The sequence below is a fragment of the Mytilus galloprovincialis genome, chromosome 11, assembly GCF_965363235.1.
Source record: "Mytilus galloprovincialis chromosome 11, xbMytGall1.hap1.1, whole genome shotgun sequence".
Taxonomy (NCBI): Eukaryota; Metazoa; Mollusca; class Bivalvia; order Mytilida; family Mytilidae; genus Mytilus; species Mytilus galloprovincialis.
This window is the reverse complement of record NC_134848.1, coordinates 44,725,258-44,751,283: the sequence shown is the minus strand read 5'-3', so window position 1 is coordinate 44,751,283 and position 26,026 is coordinate 44,725,258. Positions and strand designations below refer to the sequence as shown.

The 26,026-nt window shown below is 32.8% G+C and overlaps 1 protein-coding gene across 1 annotated transcript in view; it reads left to right on the top strand.

Annotated features, from left to right (window-relative positions):
• Window positions 1–13,192, top strand: part of LOC143050762 (papilin-like) — a 37,459-nt gene extending 24,267 nt beyond the window's left edge. Inside the window, exons 8-16 of the mRNA XM_076223882.1 lie at window positions 517–681; window positions 1,500–1,624; window positions 2,070–2,184; window positions 3,101–3,258; window positions 7,728–7,923; window positions 8,972–9,136; window positions 9,961–10,088; window positions 12,074–12,185; window positions 13,035–13,192. Coding sequence (XP_076079997.1) covers window positions 517–681; window positions 1,500–1,624; window positions 2,070–2,184; window positions 3,101–3,258; window positions 7,728–7,923; window positions 8,972–9,136; window positions 9,961–10,088; window positions 12,074–12,185; window positions 13,035–13,183 — 1,313 coding nt within the window. The 3' untranslated portion in view covers window positions 13,184–13,192. The remainder of the gene's footprint in view (window positions 1–516; window positions 682–1,499; window positions 1,625–2,069; window positions 2,185–3,100; window positions 3,259–7,727; window positions 7,924–8,971; window positions 9,137–9,960; window positions 10,089–12,073; window positions 12,186–13,034) is intronic.
• The last annotated feature ends 12,834 nt before the right edge of the window (window positions 13,193–26,026 follow it).

Below are 26,026 nucleotides of genomic sequence, written 5' to 3'. Positions count from 1 at the left end.
AATTTTCTATGATTATTCTCTTTCGCCCCAAAAGAAGCGTGGTTTGAGGAACAGCTGTATTTACAAAGTGCAACGTTTATTCAAACTGGTTAGTAGACCATCAAAATTCTTAAATATTTGTTTTTTAGCGTCTCACGGCTATTACTGATGATATTTTGTATACAACACTTGATCCCTACAGGAGATTGTATACTCATCTGATTTTCTCCGGATATGATTAAATAGAAATAACGAGTAAGATGAATTTCTGTATTAATAGCACAACTTACCTTGTTCACTAAAAAGAATAGGTTAAATTTAAAAGATCATTGTGTTTTTATAAAGCAGGGTTTTCGGCTGATCGGCTTAGAAACATCCAGAACAGTGCTTCAAACGCATATTATTATGCTCTTCCACTTTGTACTTGTTTGGCTATATAAATATTTTATGTAGACAAAACGAGCGTCTGACGTTCTAAATTATAATCCTGGTACCTTTGATCAATATTATTCCTTATATGTTGTATTCTTTATTAAGTATGCACTTTGCCGCATGTTAAAGGGCCTGGTGGAGTAGCTATTCAAAGATGGTTCTACAATTCTGACACGATGAAGTGTGAAACGTTTTCATATGGTGGATCGAATGGTAACAAGAATAACTTCAAAACAAAAACAGAATGCGAGGGACTATGTAACGGCGTCAGTAAGTCTTTTGGGTTTCTGTTAGTTTTAAGTAAACACTGTACACAAACACTGTTATGTAATTCAATAACTGATCTCTTTATTCCACACATAAAATTTATACATAAAGTGTACATAAACGTGTAAAAATGTGCTTTCATGCAATGGTTTACCGCCATAATTCCGAAAAAAATGAAACTCTGGTTCCAAGTCAAAAAACAAGACTTTAACGCTGGAATAATTCATACGTTCTAAACATGTAAAATTCACATTATTTGAATTGATAATTAGATATAGGAAGATGTGGTGTGAGTGTCAATGAGACAATTCTCCATCAGGTTAGTTCAACACATTGAACACTTCCTATCTGTGCAATATTTAGTATAATGCAATAAGAAAGTTTAAGTTTAAAATACCACATAACATATTTCGTCTAGATATGCTCTTTTGGATTTTTTTCATATTTGTGTTATTAAATTCATGTTTATATAATGTTAATAGTATAGGCTTCTTATGGTGAATGCGTATCCTCTATTAAGCAAATGCTGAACACAATATAGTTGAATAATTGTTTTATATGCATGATATATACAGATAAAGCCAAAGAGTCAAAATATTCATGTATTCTGGTTTTGCAAGACATTTTAATCCAATCAGTACAGTATAAGCCAATCTAATCAAATATACCACAGGCTTAAAATTGTACGGACTTACACACTGAATTTTATGAAAACGGTTAAATAGAATTAAAGACGAAATAAACAACGTATATATATAATGCAATAACAAAACTTGCAGCATATTGAATGACTTTTTTAAAACTATGTATTGTTATTACAGAGAAAGATCCCTGTGGACCGTTACCATCATGTCCTCGTCCTCCATTTGGCTCTTGTTTTGGTTTCACCTATAACATCATAAATGGTGTGAAATGCATATCAGGTTGTAGTTTTGGTTGCCCGCAGGTAATATCTTCATTAAAAAAGAAATGGTTCAGTGTCAAACTATGACACACAATTACCGACGTTACTCAAAATGATAAAAACAAAAGCAAGAGCAAAGCATTCCCTACTGGTCTTCGTTTTAAATTTAGCGCAAGCTGAACATTTAGAAAAAGATTTAAAGTTGGTCTCTTGTGTCGGCATTTGTTGATTTTTTTTACTAGCGGTGGTCACGTTGAAACTATGCATTGAAACACAAGTGCAGTGTTATATCAACAAACTATAGGTTTTATTTAGGAAATAATTCTAATAAATACTTTCATTAACAATCAGATAACCCACCTAGAAAATAAAGAAACAAAGCCAGCCTTTAGCATTTTTATATAAAACGACTTATAATTATAATAAAGAGTTTTTGAAGAAAGATATGTTTAGTTTGTAGTCAATGACATGTATTTTTTTTTTCTAGAAACCCTGTCCGAAAGATCCATTAGAATCATGTATATCTTGTATTCCGGAGCTTGGCGATAAATGTAGTGGGGACAAAATATGTTGCTCCGGATGCTGCCGAGATCCAGTGTTAGGTAGGTAAGATCTGTCTAATGTGGAAGGGATAGAATATGAATATTACCGGAAAAAAGGGGTAAACTGGTAAAATTTAGATGTGTAACAATTTGATGATATTGCTAAGGTTAAATACATGGTCACATATATCGTCGCACTTGATTCATGAAAAAAAAATCAGCGGTTTGTTCCTCGCTCATATTGTATGGGAAATACAAATACTACCAAATCGGTAAAATAACGACGTTTAAAAATCATTATGCCAAATTTGTCAACATTCCGAATATTTTCAAAAAAAGAGCATACAAATTATAAGTTATGTGTATTCCACAAAGCCAAGTGCCAAACAATTTAACATTACAATATTATATATTTAATTTTATTTTCATTTAATAAAAATAAGTAGGTTTTAATTACTAAACACTTAATTATTCATGTTCATCGTATGCAGCGCTTGCTAGAAGGACTAGGGCATTTAACATCTCTATAGAAACACGTGACGTGTCTTAAAGTTTCTAGCCTCCTTCGTATGCACAGTAAGATATATAAATCGTACACTAATGATATATGATGATAATGATCAGTGGGGAAAAAACAAGGCAATTTAACAATAACTATAACGCAGTAGTGATGGCAAGTGAGGACGACAAACAACATCGTTTCCCCTTTTTTAACAAAATTTAGAGGTTCGCCGAGTTCCACATGTAGAGAAAGCAGTTTTAGCTTTTTCATGAATAAACGTTTGTGTTGTTTGTTCAATTAAAGATATTGTGATAAGGCTCCGCTTAATATGTTAAATTATATATTAATCAAATAAAAATATAAAACACAAAAGGCTGACTAGCACAAATATTAATCACAAGCACAACACACACGATTTTCAATATTTTTCTAACATAAATGATTTAGTTTAATGTTGTTGTTATTTTACCATAGATCCTAAGCCTGGAAAATGTCCAAATGATCCAGGCCAATTAACCGTACAACGTACATGTTATCTTAGAAAATCTGAATGTGAACGTGACACCCAGTGTGAAGGTAAACGGAAGTGCTGCGGGTTCTCGTGTAGGAATTTCTGTGTAGACCCTGACAATTAAATAAAAAAAGTTAAACACTCATATTTTGTTAACGCTTTACAATTAAGTCAATATTTTTGTAATTATGTTAATGAATCTAATCAATGTCATTGAAAGTGATATGGAGCAATAAACATACAGCACTCAAACTAAACCTTAAATAATTCAAAATTTGGTGACTATGTTGAACGCATCTATCTCATATAACTAGAGATATAAGATACAACAGATACAATTAAGTCGGCTTCATATCTTGACTTACCTCTAAAAATTGACAATGAGGGCTGGTTGAAAACAAAACTTAACGACAAAAGAGATGATGTCAGCTCCCCAATTGAGATTTTTTAATTTTTAAGTAGTAACATTCCAGCAGCGCCTGCATAAGAACTGTATATCTCCCAATTGATACGATATTCCCGTGATTGTATTTCCTCTCATGATTTCTTTGATAGAGGACTGCTCAAAAGAAAGCTATTGAACCAAGAGTTCTAATGGTGTAGTTGCAATCATCCCTTCGTAAATTTTACGGAAGTCATACCGTTTAACACGTGATATCGGATCTGTTCCTTACATCGTAACTACAATCCCTTTTCCTTTTCATGAATGTGACCTATCGAATTAGACTATTTGCCAGGTTTTAATAACATGAGCAATAAAAGAGGTGCCACATGTGGAGCAGGATCTGCTTACCCTTCCAGGCATAGATTACCTTATCTGTATTTGGCAAAACTTTAAGAAATTTTGGTCCTCAATGCTCTTCAACTTCGTACTTTATTTGGCCTTTTTAACTTTATTGGATTCGAGCGTCACTGATGAGTCTTTTGTAGACGAAACGCGCGTCTGGCGTATATACTAAATTTAGTCCTTGTATCTATGATGAGTTTATTTCCAGATTACCTAAGATCAACCCCAGATTTGGTTGGATTCGTGTTGCCTAGTCTTAAGTTTTCTATGTTGTGTTATGTGTACTGTTATTTGTCTGTTTGTCTTTTTTTTTCATTTTTAGCCATGGCGTTGTTGGTTTATTTTCGATATATGAGTTTGACTGTCCCTCTGGTATATTTCGCCCCTCTTTTAAAGTAATTAATGTAATCTGTACAGATGAAGCTGTAGAAGTCGTCTTCCTAAAAGAAGCTATGCACACTTTTAAAAACGTTTTTAAGTTAACAATTCATGCACAATATTGATCGCCTGATGCAAATAGTCTAGCTTGATTTAAAAGACTTTGCTTCACTCGAGAGTATTTGAATTTGAATCTAAAGAAAAGGAAGGCAGGCACCAGTAAATAGATGCGGTTAACTTTCATCAGTTAAGTCACAAAATTTCATGTATCCACTACAGAACAAATAACATTGATGTATAGATACATGTGACATTTTTTTCTCCAGGCACTACAGCTTCCTCCTCTGATAGGCACTTCCCACCATGAAAAGTACACTAGTGCCGAAACTGGCGTTAAAAACCAACCGATTAATCAATCAATCAATGTGGACACCTATTCGACACAGCAAGACTAATTCAATACTGATTATGTTTTGTTTCTTGGTTAGAAGACAAAGTTTACACAACTTTATACTCCTAAAGATTATACTTTTTATTACTTATATCCTCGATAAAGTACACCGAGAAAATACAACAAACCCTAACGGAAGTGATTCGTCTTTGCAGAAATTTATGGAACTCCCTTATTTCAATTACACTTGTGAAATTCAGTAAAATAAACAAACACACATGATGAAGGAATCTAGAACCAGTGAACCACTGTAGATTGTGCGGAAGCTGCAATATGTAGAAGTTCAATTTCCTATAGTGAGTAAATGAAATCGATTCATCACAACATAAATTCCGAAGCTTATATTTATATCTACATTTGTAACTATGCATATATTCTTTAATTTCACCCTTCTAATTGTTGACAACGAGTCTGTATATTCGAACTCAATATCAAATTCGGTGAAAACAACAAATACCAAACCTGAATAAATTGTCTATGGGCATTTTTTTCCTGTTGAAATTCCTAAAATAAAAAAAAATTTTCAAAATTTTCAAAAAAGGAATAATGATTTTTTTTAAAGAATAACATAGAAAAATCACATGGCAGCATCTGACTGCATGCCAACTTCCATCAAGGACACCCTTGGAATTGAGAAAAAATATATCATCACTTTAAGTTAGGTAAGTTTAAACACGGAAGTACTGAAAAAAAATATGACATTAACGCATTAATCTACTTAACCACATTACGTATTACATATAATACATAATATGTATTTATAAAATAAAAACGCCCTCTTCTGCATTCATTTATTGGTACGACATATGGCACAATAGGATTAATTGTGTGCACAGACAATATACATATTTGAATACTGTTAATTATCCATTATATAATTTGTACATTCAGGATGCATATAGGAAAACAGTTAGCGTTTCTAATTTACATTACGTTGGTAAGCTTACATGTAAATAATATATGACGCATGATAAATCACTGTGTTGTTGTTGTAATTTTACAATTAACTTTCTTTATTCTGCTATTTTTTGCTATCTGTCATATAACTAAATATTAAAATTTAAAATAGTCTTAAGGCTGGATATTTTGGATTTTATGAATTTTTTCGCGTACACTTAGAAGTCATTGACCTCCTATGAATGTGGAAAAATCCTATATGTTCCAATTATAAATCCAAGGAGACAATATATATGTTGACTACCTTTTTTAAATGGACCTTAATGGGAGACAGATAAGCAAGTGGTTAGAGTGTTGAGTTACTACAAATGAAAGACTTTAAAAAAAACGCCAAAATGGTCATAGGCAGCCATTCGAAAAATCGTTGTGTTGACAGATTCGGCTTAACCATTAATTGTCATTTGTAATAATTGTATCAGTATATATAAGATTTATTTTAAGTAGAACAAAGTCTCCAACAAAAAATTACAATATTTGTATAATATGTACATGTCTACTGGTTAATATAAGTAATATGTAAGTATGGTTACATTTGTAACCTTAAAAAATCTGTGACGACTTCAAGGTTATCATACAACATTATAATGTGTAATAAAAGGTTGTACTATAATGAAGGTCTCTGACATAGTAAAATTCATCTAATTCTAACCCAAATAAACTCATCATAGATACCAGAATTGAATTTTGTATATACGCCAGACGCGCGTTTCGTCTACAAAAGACTCATCATTGACACTCTAATCCTAAAAAGTAAAAAAGGCCAAATAAAGTAAAAAGTTGAAGACCATTGAGGACAAAAATTCCTTAAACTTTTGCCAAATACAGCTAAAGTAATATATTCCTGATGTATACCTTTTCTGACCTATTGAATATCTTTATTTAATACACATGTGGTTCGTTTGATCTCAGTCCTTCGTTGATCAAATTTCTATAATAAAGTTTTCTGGATATTTTCTGAAAAAACCTATCACTTTGAAACCATCCAATATATTAATATCCCCCTTAGCATGCTTGGTGTGATTGCAATGTTAAACGTAACTCTATGACAGTATGTCAGCATAATGTGTTGATACATTTATAGGTTTTACAGTTTTTACATAATTTACCTGTTAACAAGAACATATTTTCGTCAACCCTAAAGTAGCTTAAGTTGTTTTTATTGTATTCTGTCAAAATTAAAAGATGTTTTAACTGCATTAGGTGTAATAACAAATATGCATAGCAACTGAAAGATAGAAAGACTTTTAAATAAACTCCTTTTCATGGAATAAAAATTGACTACAATTTATAATAAAAACGAGTCAGAATGAATAACCAGACGATAAGACGGAAACTAATTGATAAATGCCATAAATTCTTTGAATATAAAGAAGGCAACTTCGATCCAAACGATTGATGGATTTACCAAGAAAGTAGCATGCATTTGATCTAAAGCGACGTAGTAAGCAGTGGTTTAATTTTGACGGAATATCACAATTCGTTCTTGTGTTATTTGCATGAGTGGATTCATTGTCAATATATGTACGTTTTTGTGGATGAATTTTACATGTGTATTGCAGACATTTGTACAATTGCAGAATATTTATATAGTTTTTCAACTGCTGTGAAGCAAACAGTTTGGTAAAATGCATCCAGCTATTTATATTTTAAGGTCATTTTGGTTATTTGAACAAGATATTGGTTCAAATGAACCAGACCTCACATATGTTAAGGTCCTCTTCAAATTTGTAGATTCTCCCGTGTCATCAACTTTTAACCATTTGGCTTTGAGTGTTTCTAATGAAGGTAGACAAAGAATCGTGTTCATGTATTGCTTATTCAATCAGGTTTTAGCAAGGCGCTTTTAAAGTTCGAAGTCTCCAGCAAGATCTGATAGAAGGCGGAAAATATTCAAAATTGATATTATTATATGTGATTATAACTATTTATCACAATGGAAAATTAATATAAATAACCATCATCTATAAAGTATACGTACGTTAAATAAATGGTTTAATCGTCTTTATTTTTTGTTTAGCAAATAAGTGATGCACAACTAGTAGACAATGTATGCGACCTAAAGAAAGATGTCGGTCCATGTAATGCCCGGATGAGCAGATATCATTATGACGTAGATTCTGGGGAGTGTAAACAGTTTTTCTATGGCGGCTGTGACGGTAACGAAAACAACTTCAAAACCAAAAAAGAATGTTTCACCGACTGCGAAAAACGAGGTAAAATGTATAAGATGCATAAATCAGGATTCAAATTAAAAAAAAAAGGTGTGCGTCCATTTTTGCGATATACATAGTTTAAATAGTTTGTTTTTAAAATTTAAAAACTTCCTGCCAGCCAATAAGAAAACATGTTCACAAGTGAGACAAACGTACCCGAACAACTCTCACAAAAACATGCATCCAGTTCGATATCAAAATAAAAATTATGTTCCAATGTTTTACATTACGAAATACATAGGTAATATGTATGTTTGTTAACATAGAAATTATTAATTTAGAACATTTGCTAGGCTTACAATTCTAAATTTTCGCTTAACATGTTAAATAGTACGTAAATGCTACCAACTGCTTCACTAAACCTTGTGTACGAAAAGTAAGACCCCGTTTACACTGACAAAAAAATCGATCTTTGGTCAAGTGAAGACGGGTAAGATCGATCTTCAGTCGGACTTAAAAAGTTTACCTCTAGAGGCGGTTTAAAAAAGATCGATCTTATTTGAATCGATCTTTTTTTTTTTTGTGTAAACGCTTGGATCGATCGCGATCGATCATTTTCAGGTGAATGTTATAGTTAGATATGAAAATAAAGGTCAGATCGGTTCTTTTTATGTTGTAATGTAAACGCACTGGACTAAATAAGATCGATTCGATCGATCTTGCTTGTGCAATGTAAACGCGAACTGGTCTTTTTAAGATCGATTCAAATAAAGATCGATTCAATTCCTTTGCCAGTGTAAACGGGGTCTATCAAACTCTACACCGATCCAAGGCTGGATATTGAATAAAATTTAATATATAATAAATCAGACATTATTTTTTTTTTTCTCGCATAGATTTAACGACTCTCGTGTGAAATAACGATATATTTCTTTCCATTACGCAGTAGAGAAAAGTCATTTTGAAACTTGTAAGCATGTAAGCATGTAATCTGCTCTTTAGTCAGTGGTTGTCGTTTTGACACATTCCCAATTTCCATTCTCAATTTTACAAAATTATGCTGTGTTAAATTTAACAACTTGATATAAGACATTTTTTCTCTCTACAGTATGTACTTTGGGAGTAAATTATGGGTCTGGTGGAGCTAAAATTAAAAGATGGTTCTACAATTCTGAGACGATGGAGTGTAAAACTTTTATATATGGTGGATCATATGGTAACAAGAATAGCTTTAAAACAAAACGAAGCTGCAAAAAGCTGTGTAAGGGCGTCAGTGAGTGCATTATATTTAAGTTAAAAATAAAATACAAAAACGCATTATACAGTAAATATGATGCAAATGATAAAGTTATGAAACTGAAATTTTAAACTTATTATTAGTTGGCTTCTTTAGTGAAGATTTTTTTTTTAAATCAGTTTGACCAGAATTAAGTTTTAAACTTTTCATTTGTGAAGAAAATATCCCAAAAACTGCATAAAGCGACACAGTTCGATAAAAGAAATCAAACCATAATGTTTAATTTGAATCAAAGGTAAGCTAATCCATAACAATTTTTGTAGACATTACTATTTGAACACTTATTTTGACATTACATGAATAATATCAAGGGATTTAGAATACTTGCATCAGGCAGTATTCAAAAGAAGAGAGGAAGTATGCTAAAACCATAGTCATGGCTAACAACAATACAAACTGTTTTTGATGTACAATTACTAATTTTAAGGTGGTACCTAACACTACAGGGAGATAACTCTGTAAAGTCATCTAAACGTTTTAATTACGTTGTGTTGTAAAAGCAATATTAAGCTTCTCAATGATCAAAATTGGTGTTTGTCAAACTGCTATATAACCAGAGTAATTTTTCTGACAAAACGGTTGGTTCAAAATTAATGAAATTTTTATATTTTTGTTAAAGGGTCAAAGTAAATACTTTGACAAAATTTTATGAAAATTAAACGAGCCAAATTAATTTTACTGAAAGTGTTGGGTACCACCTTAAGTCATGATTGGATACCCTATATAGTTTCTTTTCTATTATCAATACATTTTTCACTTTATAAACACTTCAAATATAGATCATTACTTTTGTATTGCAGAAAGAGATCCTTGTGGGCATATACCACCGTGTCTTCCTCCCCAACCGAATGAGTGCAGTGATTTTACATATGACATTATAAATGGAGTAGAGTGTATTGTTGGCTGTTTTAATTCACGATGTAAACAGGTGATATATCTAGATTTACACATAGATTTCATACTTAAGTTTGTATATTTGTTATTCTCGTGGGATTTTGTCTCATACTGTGTCCGTTTCTGTGTGTGTTACATTTTAGTGTGGTGTCGTTGTTCTCCTCTTATATTTAATGCGTTTCCCTCGGTTTTAGTTTGTTACCCCGTTTTTGTTTTTTGTCCATAGATTTATGAGTTTTGAACAGCGGTATACTACTGTTGCCTTTATTTGTACATCCATAATAACTTTTTGAACATAAAAATTTTGTCTTGAATTTTTTTTTAGCTGTAATCTCTGTCCTGCCTTTTTATTTTTCACTCTGTACGGTCCTGCCTTTTTATTTTTCACTCTGTACGGTCCTGCCTTTTTATTTTTCACTCTGCACGGTTCTGCCTTTTTTTTTTTAGTTTATCCTGACTTTTTTACCTAAATTGTCGTCCTGCCTTTTTTTTTTACTCAAAACTCCTGTCCTGCCTATTTTTTTCAAATTTCATCCTACCCCCCCCCCCCCCCCCATAAAAAATAAAATGGTAGCTCCCTAAGCCGTAAAATCTGCTCACCTTTCGAGAGCACCATATTGCTTTTTGAAAAGAATCTCGCCGGGAACAATATCATCAAAATGCTGAACTAATTGATAGATGACGTATTTGTTTAGTGATATTTCAACAGACAGTCCACCTTTACATATATTGATGATGTCCTAGCACTTAATTAAAAGCATTTTAATAAGTAATTGCATCTCATATAGCCCACTACCTTTAAGATAATGGCTACTTTAAACCTAGAAAGTCTGTTTTATTTCTCGCTGTCTGCCTCTATATTGACAGAAAAGGACGACTTAAAACTCGTCTATAAAAAAAAACGTGATGTTTTCAACTTTTCAATAGTCAACTTCCTATTCTTCACTAGTAACATCTATCGTAAAGTGTTTATAAATATCAATTGGGCGTGTTGTTATGATATGGTGGTCATTAGCTGGTTTTTTTTTCTCATCTGTAAATAATGTTGCAACACAAGTTTAAACTCATTTGATATTTTCCCTGGTCAAGTGAGGCTGTTAAAAAACAGGGGTCCCTAAGTATGCGACCTGGGCTACTTAGGTATTTATATAGCAGGAAATAATTGAATAAAAATATTTGTTATCGTTAAAAAAAAAAAAAAAATGATGATGAAAAAAAAATTAAAAAAAAAATGTTGCAACACAAATATAAATATGCACGAATGAAACATACTATACAATGATGTTACGATCGCATTACAAGTTGATTGATGTGTGTATCTTAAATCACTAGTGACATGTTTGTGTAATTGACACGAGTATATCTGTAGGTACTGAAAAAGTCGTGTAATATGGTGTTTTATGGGGTTCGTGTTGTTTATTCTTTAGTTTTCTATGTTGTGTCGTGTGTACTATTGTTTTTCTGTTTGTCTTTTTCATTTTTAGCCATGGCGTTGTCAGTTTGTTTTAGATTTATGAGTTTGACTGTCCCTTTGGTATCTTTCGCCCCTCTTTTATCACATGTTTCCCTTTCCCGATTACGACATTTTGACTGATTGTGGATTTTCACGACGAATGGGGCTTTGATAAGAGAAGACGTGGTCACGCTTAACACTTTCTCGGTTCATTTTAAGCTCATGCTTTAATTTCAACATTTTTTGTGTGATATCTTAATTTGTCTTTTTTGTCGGTTAATAAAATTTGAATTCGATGAACACAAAATTTAAATTCGTTCAATTTCGAAAAAACTAAAGCCGACGATGTATTATGTTTGTCAAAAGAAAATAAACAGAGAACATATTTGTATCCTGAAATTAATTGTTCCTTGTAATTGCTTAACATTCAGTGCTTTGAAGTAACCAGGTTATTGTAAGTGCACCCCCCCCCCCTCCCCCGCGGTTTAAGGTTTAAGATTGCATTGTTTCTTAGTTGGTATAACGTAACTATCTGTTTAAAAACAATAATATTTTATTACTTTCAGGGATCCTGTCCAACAAGTTCCTTTCCAGTATGTACAAGTGAATGTTTGTTGGATAGCGAATGTGCTGGTAACAAGTTATGTTGCTCCGGTTGCTGTCGAAGTCCAATTCTAGGTATAGAAAAAAATGGTTTTATCGGTTTTATATTATGTGTGTACACAATGCATATGAACCTCATTTACTGTGTATCTATGAACAAAATAGATTAACTAATTCAAACCGGGGATAACATCTAATCAGGTATAATCACTTTTGATGTGATCAATTCTAAGTTATTCCTCTTTTTGTAATTAATTTTGCCAATAATGTTGTTTTGCAAACTGAAGTATTTGCATTAGTGTGCATTAATATCAAGAAAATGTATGGTAAAATCGTTCCAATTGCTGTAACAGCAATCCCATCATCGTGTGTCCTATCATGACTTCAGTTTATTTGTCTACTGGGTAATTGTGAAGCTGAATGTGCCTCCCGTTCGTAGCATATTATATCACCTACCAGTTTTAGGTAGAGTTCTGTTGTTCGGTCTTTTATCGAAATAAAGGATATGGGGTTTCCATCTTTGCGTATGATTATTCAGAATAAAAAAAGAACAAGAATGTGTCCCCAGTACACGGATGCCCAACTCGCACTATCATTTTCTATGTGCAGTAGACCCTGCAATTGGGGTCAAAACTCTTATTTGGCATTAAAATTAGAAAGATTATGTCATAAGGAACATGTGTACTAAGTTTCAAGTTGATTGGACTGCAACTTCATCAAACACTACCTTGACCAAAAACTTTAGCCTGAAGCGGGACGGACGAACGGACGGTACAACGAATAGACGGACGAACGGACGTACAGACCAGAAAACATAATGCCCCTCTACTATCGTAGGTGGGGCATAAAAACACAGTAAATACATGTTGGACAGTTTTGGAGCAGCATTTTTTTTATTGTATCATTCTTTTTATTTTATATCAGATAACAAACCCGGAACATGCCCAACTGATCCTGGACAACAACAGTGTTATGGGAGAACATCGGAGTGTGAAAAAGATAGTCAATGTGACGGCAAGCGAAAGTGCTGCAAGTTCTCATGTATGAATTTCTGTGTAGATCCAGAAAAATAAAATAGAAAAAAACTGTAACACTGTTTTAGGTGTTATATTTTCTTAATTATCATTAGTTTAATAAAATAAAAAAAAGGGAACAGATGCAGATGTCAAGTGACATGTCGACAATACATAATGTCTTACAGCCTATAAGAACAGTTTTATTCCACATACTCTTGAAAAGTGGAATTCACTTGATGGAGAAGTTAAAAATATTTTAAGCTTTACAGGATTTAAAAGAATACTGAATGCGGACATAAGTCCTTGTCCTGTTTTCTTTTCCACTGGTTCACGTAAAGTTAATATAATCCACTGCCAATTAAGAAATGAGGCTAGTGATCTAAAAGATCATCTCTTCTGTGATCATTTGTCGGACAGCTCTATATGTGCCTGTGGAGATCCAGTAGAAGATAATTTTCATTTCTTTTATATTTGTCAATTTTACATTTATCAGAGATATGAGCTCTTTCGAAAAATAAGTAACTTTAATAATGTCAATCTTGATATCCTACTACAGGGTTGCTCAGACTTTAATATTGATGAAAACACAGAGATATTTACATATGTACAACAATATATTCATGAAACTGGAAGATTTTTATAATATTTCATGTGATACTATACTGTTTAGAAATCAGCTTATAACCACAGTGTACCACACTTTAGTCTTAATTAAAGACAAACCTAACTTTTAACACAAAAAAACAACCAATTGTGTTTAGCATCTTTTTGCAAATAAATTTATATATATTTTATTTTATATTTTGTATTAGTAATTATATTTTCAAAAATCAGGAAATTAATAGTCTTGTAATAAGATGGTAAACTAAATTACTTATGTATTGCAAAAAAGGGCCAATCAATTCTTGTTATTCATATAAATAGAACAACTTTTTTGCAGTGAGTTTGTGAATTTGAGTAAAAAATTACTTAATGATCTACTTGATTCCTAACCAACACTTATTAATGTGGTATAAAATTCGACACCACCTTCAGTAGGTCTTGCTTTGACTTTGTTAACATAGTTATTTATATACGTATACACAATAAAATACTTCAAGAAGTGGGAGAATTGCCTCCCCTGACTCACTGCAACAACGTATGATCTATTAACTTATCAGAAAATTATATACTATCATGCATGTTATTCAATCCATCTTGTATGGGAAAGGATTTGTATAGGCACTGCCTTTTGTCCAATCCCTTTGTTTAAATGTACATTTGATATTTGAACAATAAAATATTTTGAATTGAATTGAATACATAATGTCAAAATAAATTTATGTAAGTTTAGTTATAACTGCACAATTTGTTTTTATTGATTTTTTTTTTTGGCATTAATTTGTTCTGTTACTCAGTCATGTAGAAAACTGTAACAAAGAGGGACGAAAAATACCAGAGGGACAGTCAAACTCATAATTCGAAAATAAACTGACAACGCCTTGGCTAAAAATGAAAAAGACAAACAAGCAACCAATAGTACACATGACACAACATAGAAAACTAAAGAATAAGCAACACGAACCCCACCAAAAACTAGGGTTGATATCAGGTGCTTAGGTGAACAACATGTTCTAAAATGTTAGTAATTTTATTTTTAATACTTGCAATTGTATTTCTGTGAGAATCACTCTATAGTTGTACTTTAAAAAACAATTGTGTGCAATGAAACTGAAAATTCAGGGAGAGGACACAAGGAGAACAACCAAAAGTCATGAATCAAAAACAAACTATAAAGACATTTGCTATAAAGGAAAAGGAAAACAACAATAACAAAATATTATCAGAAAGAACTATAGATAAGTACTTGTACAAATGTAACACGAACCTAACCAATACGGCTTTGAACTCGGGTTCTATAGAGAGTTACATAAAATTGCTTGACTCATTATTAATCTCCCACATTCAACATAATGAATTTGTATTCATTTCAATTTCCATTCGAACAGAATGATTACAAAAGAATATTTCGAATAGGGAAAAATTAAAATAACAAAAAACAACTAACTCAAAGGGAAATTCAAATTGGAAAGTCTATTCGATGGCAAATCAAAAGACAAATCACATCAAACATATTGATATACAGTGGAGATCAGTTCTAACCTCTCATCAATTCTGTCAGAATCTGTCAGGAGAACTGTTCTAGAACAGTATGTAGAACTGTCAGCCTGACACCTTTTAGTCAGTTCTAGGTTAGAACTGTTCTAGCTAGAACTGATTTGGTCAGTTCTACCTAGAACTGATCCTGACAGTTCTAGCTAGAACTGATCCTGACAGTTCTACCCTAGAACAGTTTTAGACAGTTCTACCTAGAACTGACTAAATTTTTGGTCAGTTCTAAATTCTATGACTAGAACAGTTCTACGGCTAGAACAGTTCTACGATTAGAACTGAGTTTGGTCAGTTCTACGGCTAGAATTGATTTAGTCAGTTCTATCCATAAACAATTTAATAACTTTTTGCAATTATAATAGATAAGTCAAAATAAAAGAAAATAATATATAAATTATACATTGTATATATCGCAGAACTGTTTTAACATTTCTCGTTACGGAAAATGTCCATAACCGTCTTGGTCGCTTTTACAGCGGAAATTTTATTACGATGGATGATGGAGGAGATGATGGCAAAATAAACAATTTTATGAAATATTTGAACTCTCAGGTAAAGAAAATACCAACTTCATTATTTAGAAGTCATAATGAACGACTGGCTATATTCTGACGGGAAAGGGGTGACACTTTTTGTGGATGGAACATGCTTTTTTGTTTATCATAAAATTTATAAGCTTGTTACCGTTTGATCATTGTTGATCTAGGTCACTGTTTTAGCTTGTTCACATTCTTCATAACTATTTTATTTTTTAAACCCTATCTTGTGCAGAGCTAGCAATTTTATCAGGCCTAAGAATACTGTAACAATAACATACATGTACTATGTGTTACTGTAATATGATATCTGATTATCAGCCCCACCCCTTGTCCAAATAATTATGACGATTTGAAAGGCTATTATATTTTTTTCTTTGACGCCTTGCATAAACTTCTTGCACTGCGGGTAAATTATCACTTTGTGATTGGTTTAACGCCGTCATGTGGTGACCCCCTATGAGACTGTAGGGGGTTGGTGACGCGGTATTGGTGACGTCATCTATAAATGTTGTTGTGTTTCTTTGATTATTTTTCAACAAAACGCAGCAGAAAAAGTCTAGTGTGCGATAAATTTGTTATACGTTTAACTACTGACCCCCTACGGATCCATAGAGGGTTTGTAAAATCCATAGGGGGTGAGGTCGGAGTCCGAATCACTTATGGATTTTATTCACCCTCTATGGATCTGTAGGGGGTCAGTAGTTAACCGTATAACTTATAATCTAAGGCTTCAAAGAAAAAATACAATAGCCTTTCAAGACGTCATATTTATTTGGACTACCCCACCCCACTCTTATGGGGGTAATGTATTTTTTTTATATGGAAGAGGGATATTTCGTCAGAGCTTACTCAATGTTGAATAGCTGATCACAGAACTTCACAGCGTCTGAGATCCAAAAATTTTCATAAGTGGGGCCCACTGCTGAAGAGTTGTGCTTCAGTGATTCCCTATATATTCATCCATTTTTCCCCCTCATAATCCGCCACTGGTTTCTAGGAAATACATCAAAACTGTTCAGGAAAAAAAAGTTTAACCTTCATCACAGAAACGTTAATAAAATTTATATATAGCAGTTGAACTTGACACCAACTGTTTTCACAACATAAATTAATTCTGTTCAATGTACCTCCTTGTGGCTATTTATATAGCTCTTCTTTCATCATTGTTCATGTTCTTTCTATGTGACTTCATCAGGCATGGTCACCTTTTCTCATGCCGTCACAATAAGAAATTCAAAGGAAAGCAAGAAAATTCAATGTCACGATCTGATTTTAACCAATGAAGTACTGAGATCAAACAAACCACATGTTGATTAAATTTTTTTATACAATGGGTGCAGAAAGGGATAAATTATCAAAGAATTAGAGAAATACATTTTACATGTTCTACATGTATGCTGTTTTATATCTCTTTTGAAGAAGGTTCCTGTTAAGCAGCACCAATTTCCTTTATTTTGGGTCACAGTTAGAAATTTATTATATGGCTTGACCACATGTTATTTTGATATTTGAAGATTATGAATCTGATTTAGTGTTTTAAACAAACAACTCATTGTCCATGGTCATTACTAATAGTTTAATATTTACAACAGTTATTGCTAGGGACTGTTGATATTGATAAGTGGCTTCTTGAGACACATTTCCCTTTTTGTAGACCTTTAGCATGTTTAGGTAGGCAGCCATATCAATGATATTATACAACTTGAGATCATTATTAAATAAAATGAAACAAATTAAATTGCGCTTTCCCTGTTTGTTAAAAAGCAATTTTGAAAAGAAAAAAGGGATAATTGATCTGATACAAGTATATTATGACTTTTTACTATGCATATATAAAGACTCTAGTTAAATTATTCATTGCATGCATGTACATAGTGACTATTTCATGTGCATTCCAACATACTTCTGATAAATAATTATACCCCACGCAACGAAGTTGCGGAGGGTATAATGTTTTTGACCCGTCCGTCAGTCCGTCCGTCTGTCCGTCAGTCCTGTTTCTTGTCATCGCAACTCCTCTCAAACCACACAACAGAATTTCATGAAACCTTTTCAGATAATAAGGACATACTATGTTGTTGTGCGTATCAACGGGAAATTACGATTCAATTTTATTTCTAGGAGTTACGCCCCTTTGAACTTATTTGCTTCAATGTACTTCTGCAACAGTTTGTCATCTCAACTCTTCTGAAAACACACAACAGAATTTCATGAAATTTTGTAGATAATAAGGACATACTATGTAGATGTGTATATTAACAGGAAATTATTATTCAATAATTTTTCTTATACAATTTTTTTTTCTTATACTTATTTAATTTCTCCAATGTCAATGTGGGGACGTGGGGTATGTGAGCGTGCTCACTAAGGTTCTTTAATTTTACTCAAAAATATATATTGTGACTTTTTTCCTGTGACCTGGTGAGTTTTTCTTGTGATTTTTTTTACCAGGTATTTTGTGACTTTTTATTTACCTTTCATCAGCTGTTTTTTTATGCACATAGATATAGGAAGATGTGGTGTGAGTGCCAATAAGACAACTCTCTGGACATCCAAATTACAATTTAAAAAAAGTAAACCATTATAGGTCAATGTACGGCCTTCAACACAGAGCCTTGGCTCACACCGAACAACAAGCTATAAAGGGCCCCAAAATTACTAGTGTAAAACCATTCAAACAGGAAAACCAACGGTCTAATCTATATATATATATATAAAAACAAACCCAAGAAACAAGAAACACGTAAAAATAACATAAACAAATGACAACTACTGTACATCAGATTCCTGACTTAGGACAGGTGCACATGGTAATATGTATTGCTATATGTTTCTAAAGACACTAAGGGAGCCATATGGCATTGATTCTAAAGGTATAAAATTATTCTGAATTTGCCGATCCATATTTCATAAAATTCATTATACACTTTATTTTATCAAATTATTATCTGCACAAAAACGAAGCCATCAGAAGTACATCCTAAATCATCAGGATTTTCATCACCAGATCTCTCATCAACTTCTTCCCGAGATCACTTGTCACCTGCCAAACCCTTGGAATACGCTTCAACTTCTTCTTCACAAGATCACTTGTCACCTGCCAAGCAGTCAGATCACACTTCAACTTCTTCTTCACCAAATCACTTGTCACCTGCCAAGCAGTCAGATCACACTTCAACTTCTTCTTCACCAAATCACTTGTCACCTGCCAAGCAGTCAGATCACACTTCAACTTCTTCTTCACCAGTTCACTTGTCACCTGCCAAGCAGTCACCAAGCAAATCTTCAGTATACCAACATCAAGAGAACCGTTTAAGTCTCACATTCCCAGACCTGGACAGTATAGTAAATCAGCAGATAGACTCAGGTAGATTATTATCCATAGAGAACACAGTAAAAGATATGCACACTATATTGCTTGGATGGCAGTCTGTCAAACCAATACAACTTTCTGCATGTACCACTGAAGTTAAGTCACAACAACAATCTGTGCATCCATCTTCAATAAGTACCTTGCCAGATGTCAGCAAAATTCCAGCTACAAATACAGAAGATGTACCTTTGACATGTTTCACTGAAACAGCTTCTCCAATGCCTCCAACAAGTCAGGAACCATCACTCAGAATAAACAATACTGATATAGACAATTTCACTGCATTTGTTCCGTCAGCTCCAGTTTCTACATCCTCTATCAGCATAGCGCCAACAACCTTATGCGACTCAATTAATGACCTCATCAGCCTTGACAACAACACTACAAGATTTGTACTGTCAGAAATAGAATTGAACAAAGAAAAACCAGCCAAACCTTTAGTTGCAGATGCCAAATTTTGTCAACTCTCTGTAGCCACTATTTTAACAACTACGCCATCCGCTTTAAATTTAAACATATGTACTATTCCAATTGCGATTAATACAACAGACCTAGGAATTCCAGATAATATTATACACAAGTCCAAACTAAAAGCAGGTAGTGACAGAAGAAAGTTTGGTGTTGACTTGTTTAGAGAAATTTGTTCACTGAAAGATGTGTACCAAAAAAATGTCAGTGGTAAATCCAGCAACAAGTCGTTAGTTAAAGAACAGATCAATCCAGAAAAGATATCGGCCATCAGAACTACATGCCTGAACTATTTTCCCGTAACACCATCAGACAAGACAGGTAGTTGGAATGATGTTGCACGAGCGATCGACAAGGCAAACTGGCAATTTCACAAGCACCTGGAAAAAGAGTTTGACCTGTCATCATTGTAACTTAGACATTTGAGACTCAGTTATGTGTTGTTACATAATCACAAACTCTTTATGTTATAACAAATTTTTAGCTTCATGAATATATATGCTTATAATTGGTTCTAATTCAAATGAAGAAAAAAAGTTTTCTTTTATATTTTTTATGTCATGCATATACAACACATTTGTCAAAAGAAACTTCATTATATGGTAAAACGTATGTTTAAAAACAGCCAATTTAAAAAGTTTTAGCTGAACAGACTTGTTATTTTTTGGGTGCATTAAACAAGATTTTTGGAGAAAATTTTCATTTTTGTTTAAAAAAGATTCTGTAAATTTTCAAGATATTGAAAAGATTAAAGATGTACATAACAAAACTAAGAAGAAATTGTATAACTGTATAAAAAAGTTGCTAATTTAATGTTGCTACTATTAAATCTTCATATGATTAATTTATTTTAAAATGTTGAATTGTTTGAAAGTATATTTTATAGTGTATCTGAAACCAATAAATCTTTTAAAACAAATTATATGTTTTGTAACCTATTTAGTTTAAAAGTACCAGTCATTTACATTGAAATGCAGAGAGTAAAAATATGATTATTCTTCTCATTTATCTGGTAACATTGTATGAAGTCAGACGATACGAAAGTATTCAAAGGAATATAGAATCAAAGCAACTCTTGGAAAACATGCTGTGAAAAAGTGAACTTAAAAAGTATTACATGAACAACACAATAAACCTTAAACAGAATAAGATTCAATTGGAAGGTTCAAACTTTAAAAAAGATGGAGTAATTACAATATAAAAAAGAAGATGTGGTATGATTGCCAATGAGACAACTATCCATAAAAGACCAAAATAACACAAACATTAACAACTATAGGTAACAGTACGGCCTTCAACAATGAGCAAAGCCCATACCGCATAGTCAGCTATAAAAGGCCTCGATAAGACGATGTAAAACAATTCAAACGAGAAAACTAACGGCCTTATTTATGTAAAAAAAAATGAACGAAAAACAAATAAGTAACACATAAACAACCAACAACCACTGAATTACAGGCTCCTGATAGACTTAATAAAACAGCCATCACCAAATGACCAAAAAAGCATAAGATATCAGCATCTATCAGTCACACATTACAGCCTTCAACAATAAGCAAATTAGCAAATTCGATTCTGCATAGCACCAAAATTATGATTCCTCGTACTATGAACAGGCACATACAGTTATGTGATAAATTATGTTGGAAGTGACAAACAAAGAGTATAAAACGGTTGTTCTAAATTCTTCATGTGCACTAGTTTCAATTGAAACAGACATTAAGCGTCTGAGGAGCAATTCAAACTCCAAATTTATATAACCTAGAGATCTAGAATCTAACATACAGACCAAAGCTTAGTTTATTTTCAAACAGACTGATGGTCTGAAAGCCTCTGGGTTAAAGATTTCTGGTTATGTTGAGGGCTCATTTTTGGTCTTAGGCTATATTCTCCTTTTTGTCTTTGGTCATGTTGTTGTTCTTTGACATGAATTGTGTTTTGATTCTTTCTACTGTTTAAACTTTAATGATGTTATTTTCCCATTGACATGTTGAAATACTGATTTTGATCTTTCATAAGTTTTCACAACATGTAGCTTAGTCAAGAAATCAAACTATTTTTAAATATCTTAACAGTCAACAGTTTTCAGGCTGATGAATCGACTCTCAAGGTCCTTTATGGCAAAATGTTCTAAGTATTTACTACTGTTATCACTAGCCAGACTGAGTAGGTGAGTTAGAATCTAGCTTGTGTTGGTGCACTCAACTCAATCTTAATTGGCTAGAATTGTCAGTTTTCCTATTGAAGGTCATTGTTTTCTCAAGGCACTACCCTTTCTCCACCAAAAAAACCTGACCGCTACGAAATAACCCTGAAAGTGGTGCTTAAAAACATTAAAACACCAACAATCAATCAATCAATGAAGACATTCAACAAATTTCTAGAACTTAATTAAATGTAATGATTCCTAAACAATGGATGGATGTAATGAAAAGGCAAGTTTGAGAAAGAATGAATAAAACTGAAAACAGAAGTACACTTTCAAATAAGTTTATTAAATCAATTCTGTTCTGTAGATTGGAAACATACTTACATGCATGGTTTATGACTTTAGATAATATTTCTTTATATCCCAAGACTCCAGTAAGTTCTTATCAGGTGCTTGAAATTTGCAACATCATAAAAAAATAGGAACCAAGATATGTACATGTACCGTATTGCATAAACCATCTGAAGAAACACTAAATCTGCAAGCTTTACTACGCAGGTTTCTTGTATGTAAAGTAATGACAATTTGTTGGTTATATTATGATGAAAATGCAATGTAAAAATTTAAATAAAATGATTTGATGAGTGCAGGTTGATACGACAGCAGATGTTTAACCCTAAACAGGTGGGGTCTGATACAGCAGAGTCTTCAGACATCCACGATGTGATAGCAACATACTAACACATTTTTTAGCAGACATATAAAAAAAGAAAATGGTGTGAAATTACCATTAAACAGATATAAACAATTACTGTAGATTGAATTATTTACAAGGATACAAATTTCATAGATTAAGGCAAACATGCATTTTTGTTGATACTTATGTACTTGATTTTGTTGTTTTCAAATAACCTTATGAACATGATAAATCTACATTCAACAAAAACATTTAAACATATAAAACCTCCAAAAATTACATTATCATCTTTAATCTAGTATACAATAAGATAACATTAAAAGGTAAAAACGCAATACAAGTACAACTTAAAAAGAAAATCTACAATATATACAATTTCAATATATTGTTATGTTATAAAGATCACATAAAAACTGTTCCCCTTTTCATCACAGAATTTCTTTCCATTGAGGCAGTTTAGGTGTATGAAAAATTAGGCTAGAGTTCAAACCTCATAATCTAGCTGACAGGAAAAATTCTCTCACCAGTAAAAGAAAAAAAGGAAGTTATGAGAAAAACTGCAATAATGGATAGAAACTATAGAAAATAACTTATAAAATATTTTCACTGGATTTATACTAAGTTAAGAAAATGTAAACAACAGCACAGTTCTGGAAAACTTCCTTTTGCTTCATAAAAAAAGGTATAAAATACCAATACAATATAGAAATATGGGTTCTAGTCCCTGGGAAAGTCTATCTAATGCATCATTACATAAATCATAACAAGCTGTTTACAATGTTCAATATCCACTTGCTTCACCATTTACATCCACAACTTTTGGTACAACCTTGAAAAGATGGTCTATGTATCTGCAACATACAGCGGGCGTTACGGTATCCCAAAACTCTTGAATTCCATCAAGTAACTCTTGTTGGTTGGTAGGTTTCTTTCTCCTCCTGTAAAACATTATTTTGTTTAGTGTTACATATTTGTTTTTTGTTTTATTTTTTTTACATAAATCAGGCATTCAGTTTTCTCGTTCGAATTGTTTTACACTATAATTTGAGGCCTTCTATAGTTAACTATGCGGTATAGGCTTTGCTCATTGTTGCAGGTACGTTGACCTATAGTTGATTATTTCTGTGTCTGTCTCTTTTGGTCTCTTGGAAATCATACCACATCTTCTTTTTTTTTATATTTTCTTTACTTTATAGTCTATTGTCATAATTGTTACTGTTGGAAACTCGGATTTCATTTATTACTGCATTTATTTTTAGACATATAAGTTAAATGGCTTCTCATTTTCTAAGGAGTCATTTAGGGGCCTTAAATAGCTGACTATGCGGTATGGGCTTTGCTCATTGTTGAAGCTTGTAAGATGACCTAAAGTTGTTAATTTCTGTGACATTTTGGTCTCTTGTGGAGAGTTGTCTCATTGGAAATCATACCACATCTTCTTTTTTATACTAAAGAATACTAACCTTATGTGATATTTCAGTGATCCCCAAAGATTCTCTATAGGATTCATGTCTGGGCTTTCTGGTGGAGTTACCCAATGGTTAATGCCATTATTCTGCATGAAAGCCTTTGTAGATCTGCTAACATGTTTCGGGTCATTGTCCTGCATAAAACGATGGCCATTTGGATACTGTTGCTGTATGAATGGAACCAGTTTCTGTGTTAAAATGCCCTGGTACACAATACTGTCCATTATTGATGTAAATATATACAGGCCAGTTGCTCCCCTCCTAGAAATGCCTCCCCAAACATGTACCTAAAATTAATTAAACACTTTAAGTCATATATCTTTTTTTTAAATAGAATGTTATACATGTAGCTTTTTTTTTTAAACATGATAAATTTATAATTGTTTACTATCCTGACTGCAGAGTAATAGCAAAATCAAATAGTAGATAAAATGCATTAATTTACTAAGAACTTTATTGCTGAATAAAAACATAAAAATATTGCAAGACTACATGTATAATCCAGGGGAAGGCTACTTGTTATGTAATCAGTGGTAGAGATGAGCCGCTGGAATAGGTGACTTTTACAAGCTTCATTATATATATGTATATATATATATGAAAAGGGTGCAAAATTTAAATTAATATATCAATTCGACAGGGTTTTCAACTTGCCTTTGAGGATTATATGATATCATAAGTGTCGGAAAAATTAAAGCAGTCCAAATCTTTCGGGTGTGGTTAAAACCACAGTTGTGAATGTATTAGACAGTTGCCATATCACGTTTATCTCTCTATTAATCTTCACATGTATGAAATATTTTCATGGGTTGAACTATTCCACTAGTGTTGATGCTGTTAATCACATTTTTAACTTTTGCACCTAACTGTGCAAACTAAAATTCAGAAATGTAAACAGGAAATAAGATTACAATTATAAATAGGAATCTCAAAAGTGTCAGCAAGTTTTGAAAGGGAACGGCAATCTATCTTTTATCCATTTATACAATGTATGTATAGGTCTATTTGTTGTTCATAAATATACGACAGGGTATATATATTTTGATATACATGTCAGATATACAAAATATATGAAAAGGTTGGGATGTGTGATGTCTCAGCTATACTCAAACACCCCTACCAAAAACATATTATAAGTTATATGGTTCGCCACTGACCCCCTACGGATCCATAGAGGGTTAGTAAAATCCATAAGGGGTGAGGCCTGAGGCCGAATCCCCTATGAATTTTATTCACCCTCTATGGATCCGTAGGGGGTCAGTAGTTAACCGTATAACTGATTTATCGGACGCTGGACTTTTTCTGCGGCGTTTTGTTGAAAATAAACAATGAAACACAACAACATTAATAGATGACGTCTCCATCAACGTGTCATGAACTCCATATGAAACTTACTAACCCCATACGGTCTCATAGGGGGTCACCATGTGAGGGCGTTTAACCAATCACAACGTTATAACTCATCTGTGGTCCGATAATGAAGTACATTGTAGATCCCACCCCCTCGCATGTAATAGTTTGAAGATATTATTGAATCTTGCCCACCAGACTGCCCCATAATCATGATAATACTTGAGGGATTTTGCTGACTTGCCAAAGAACAGTTTATGGACATGATAGACTCTGATTATAAGGTGGATTGACGATCAATCCATTTGAATGGGCACATATATTTGGAATCACCTCCCTTCTCCTGGTTATGTTGGTTGGTGGAGCCCCCTATTAAAATGTCTAAATCCGCCTCTTGCTGCCTGCATTCTCCTTTTGTAAACCTTAATACCTTTACCAGTGTTTTTTATGATTGAACAACACATGACTTTATGTTTACCTTTTGTTTTATTTTGCCATGGTTGATTTGTACGGTTTTTTTAAAAGCTTTTATGGCCTCGTCCTAGTTACTGACACTGTCGTATCTACTAAATGTGTAAATATAAAATCGAGTTGGATAAGTCAAGAATACAATACGGAAAGTGTACATTTATGCTTACCTGATATGGATGCTTTGGTTTAGCTGTCTTTATGACTGGCTCCCCTTCCTTCCTAAATGATCTTCC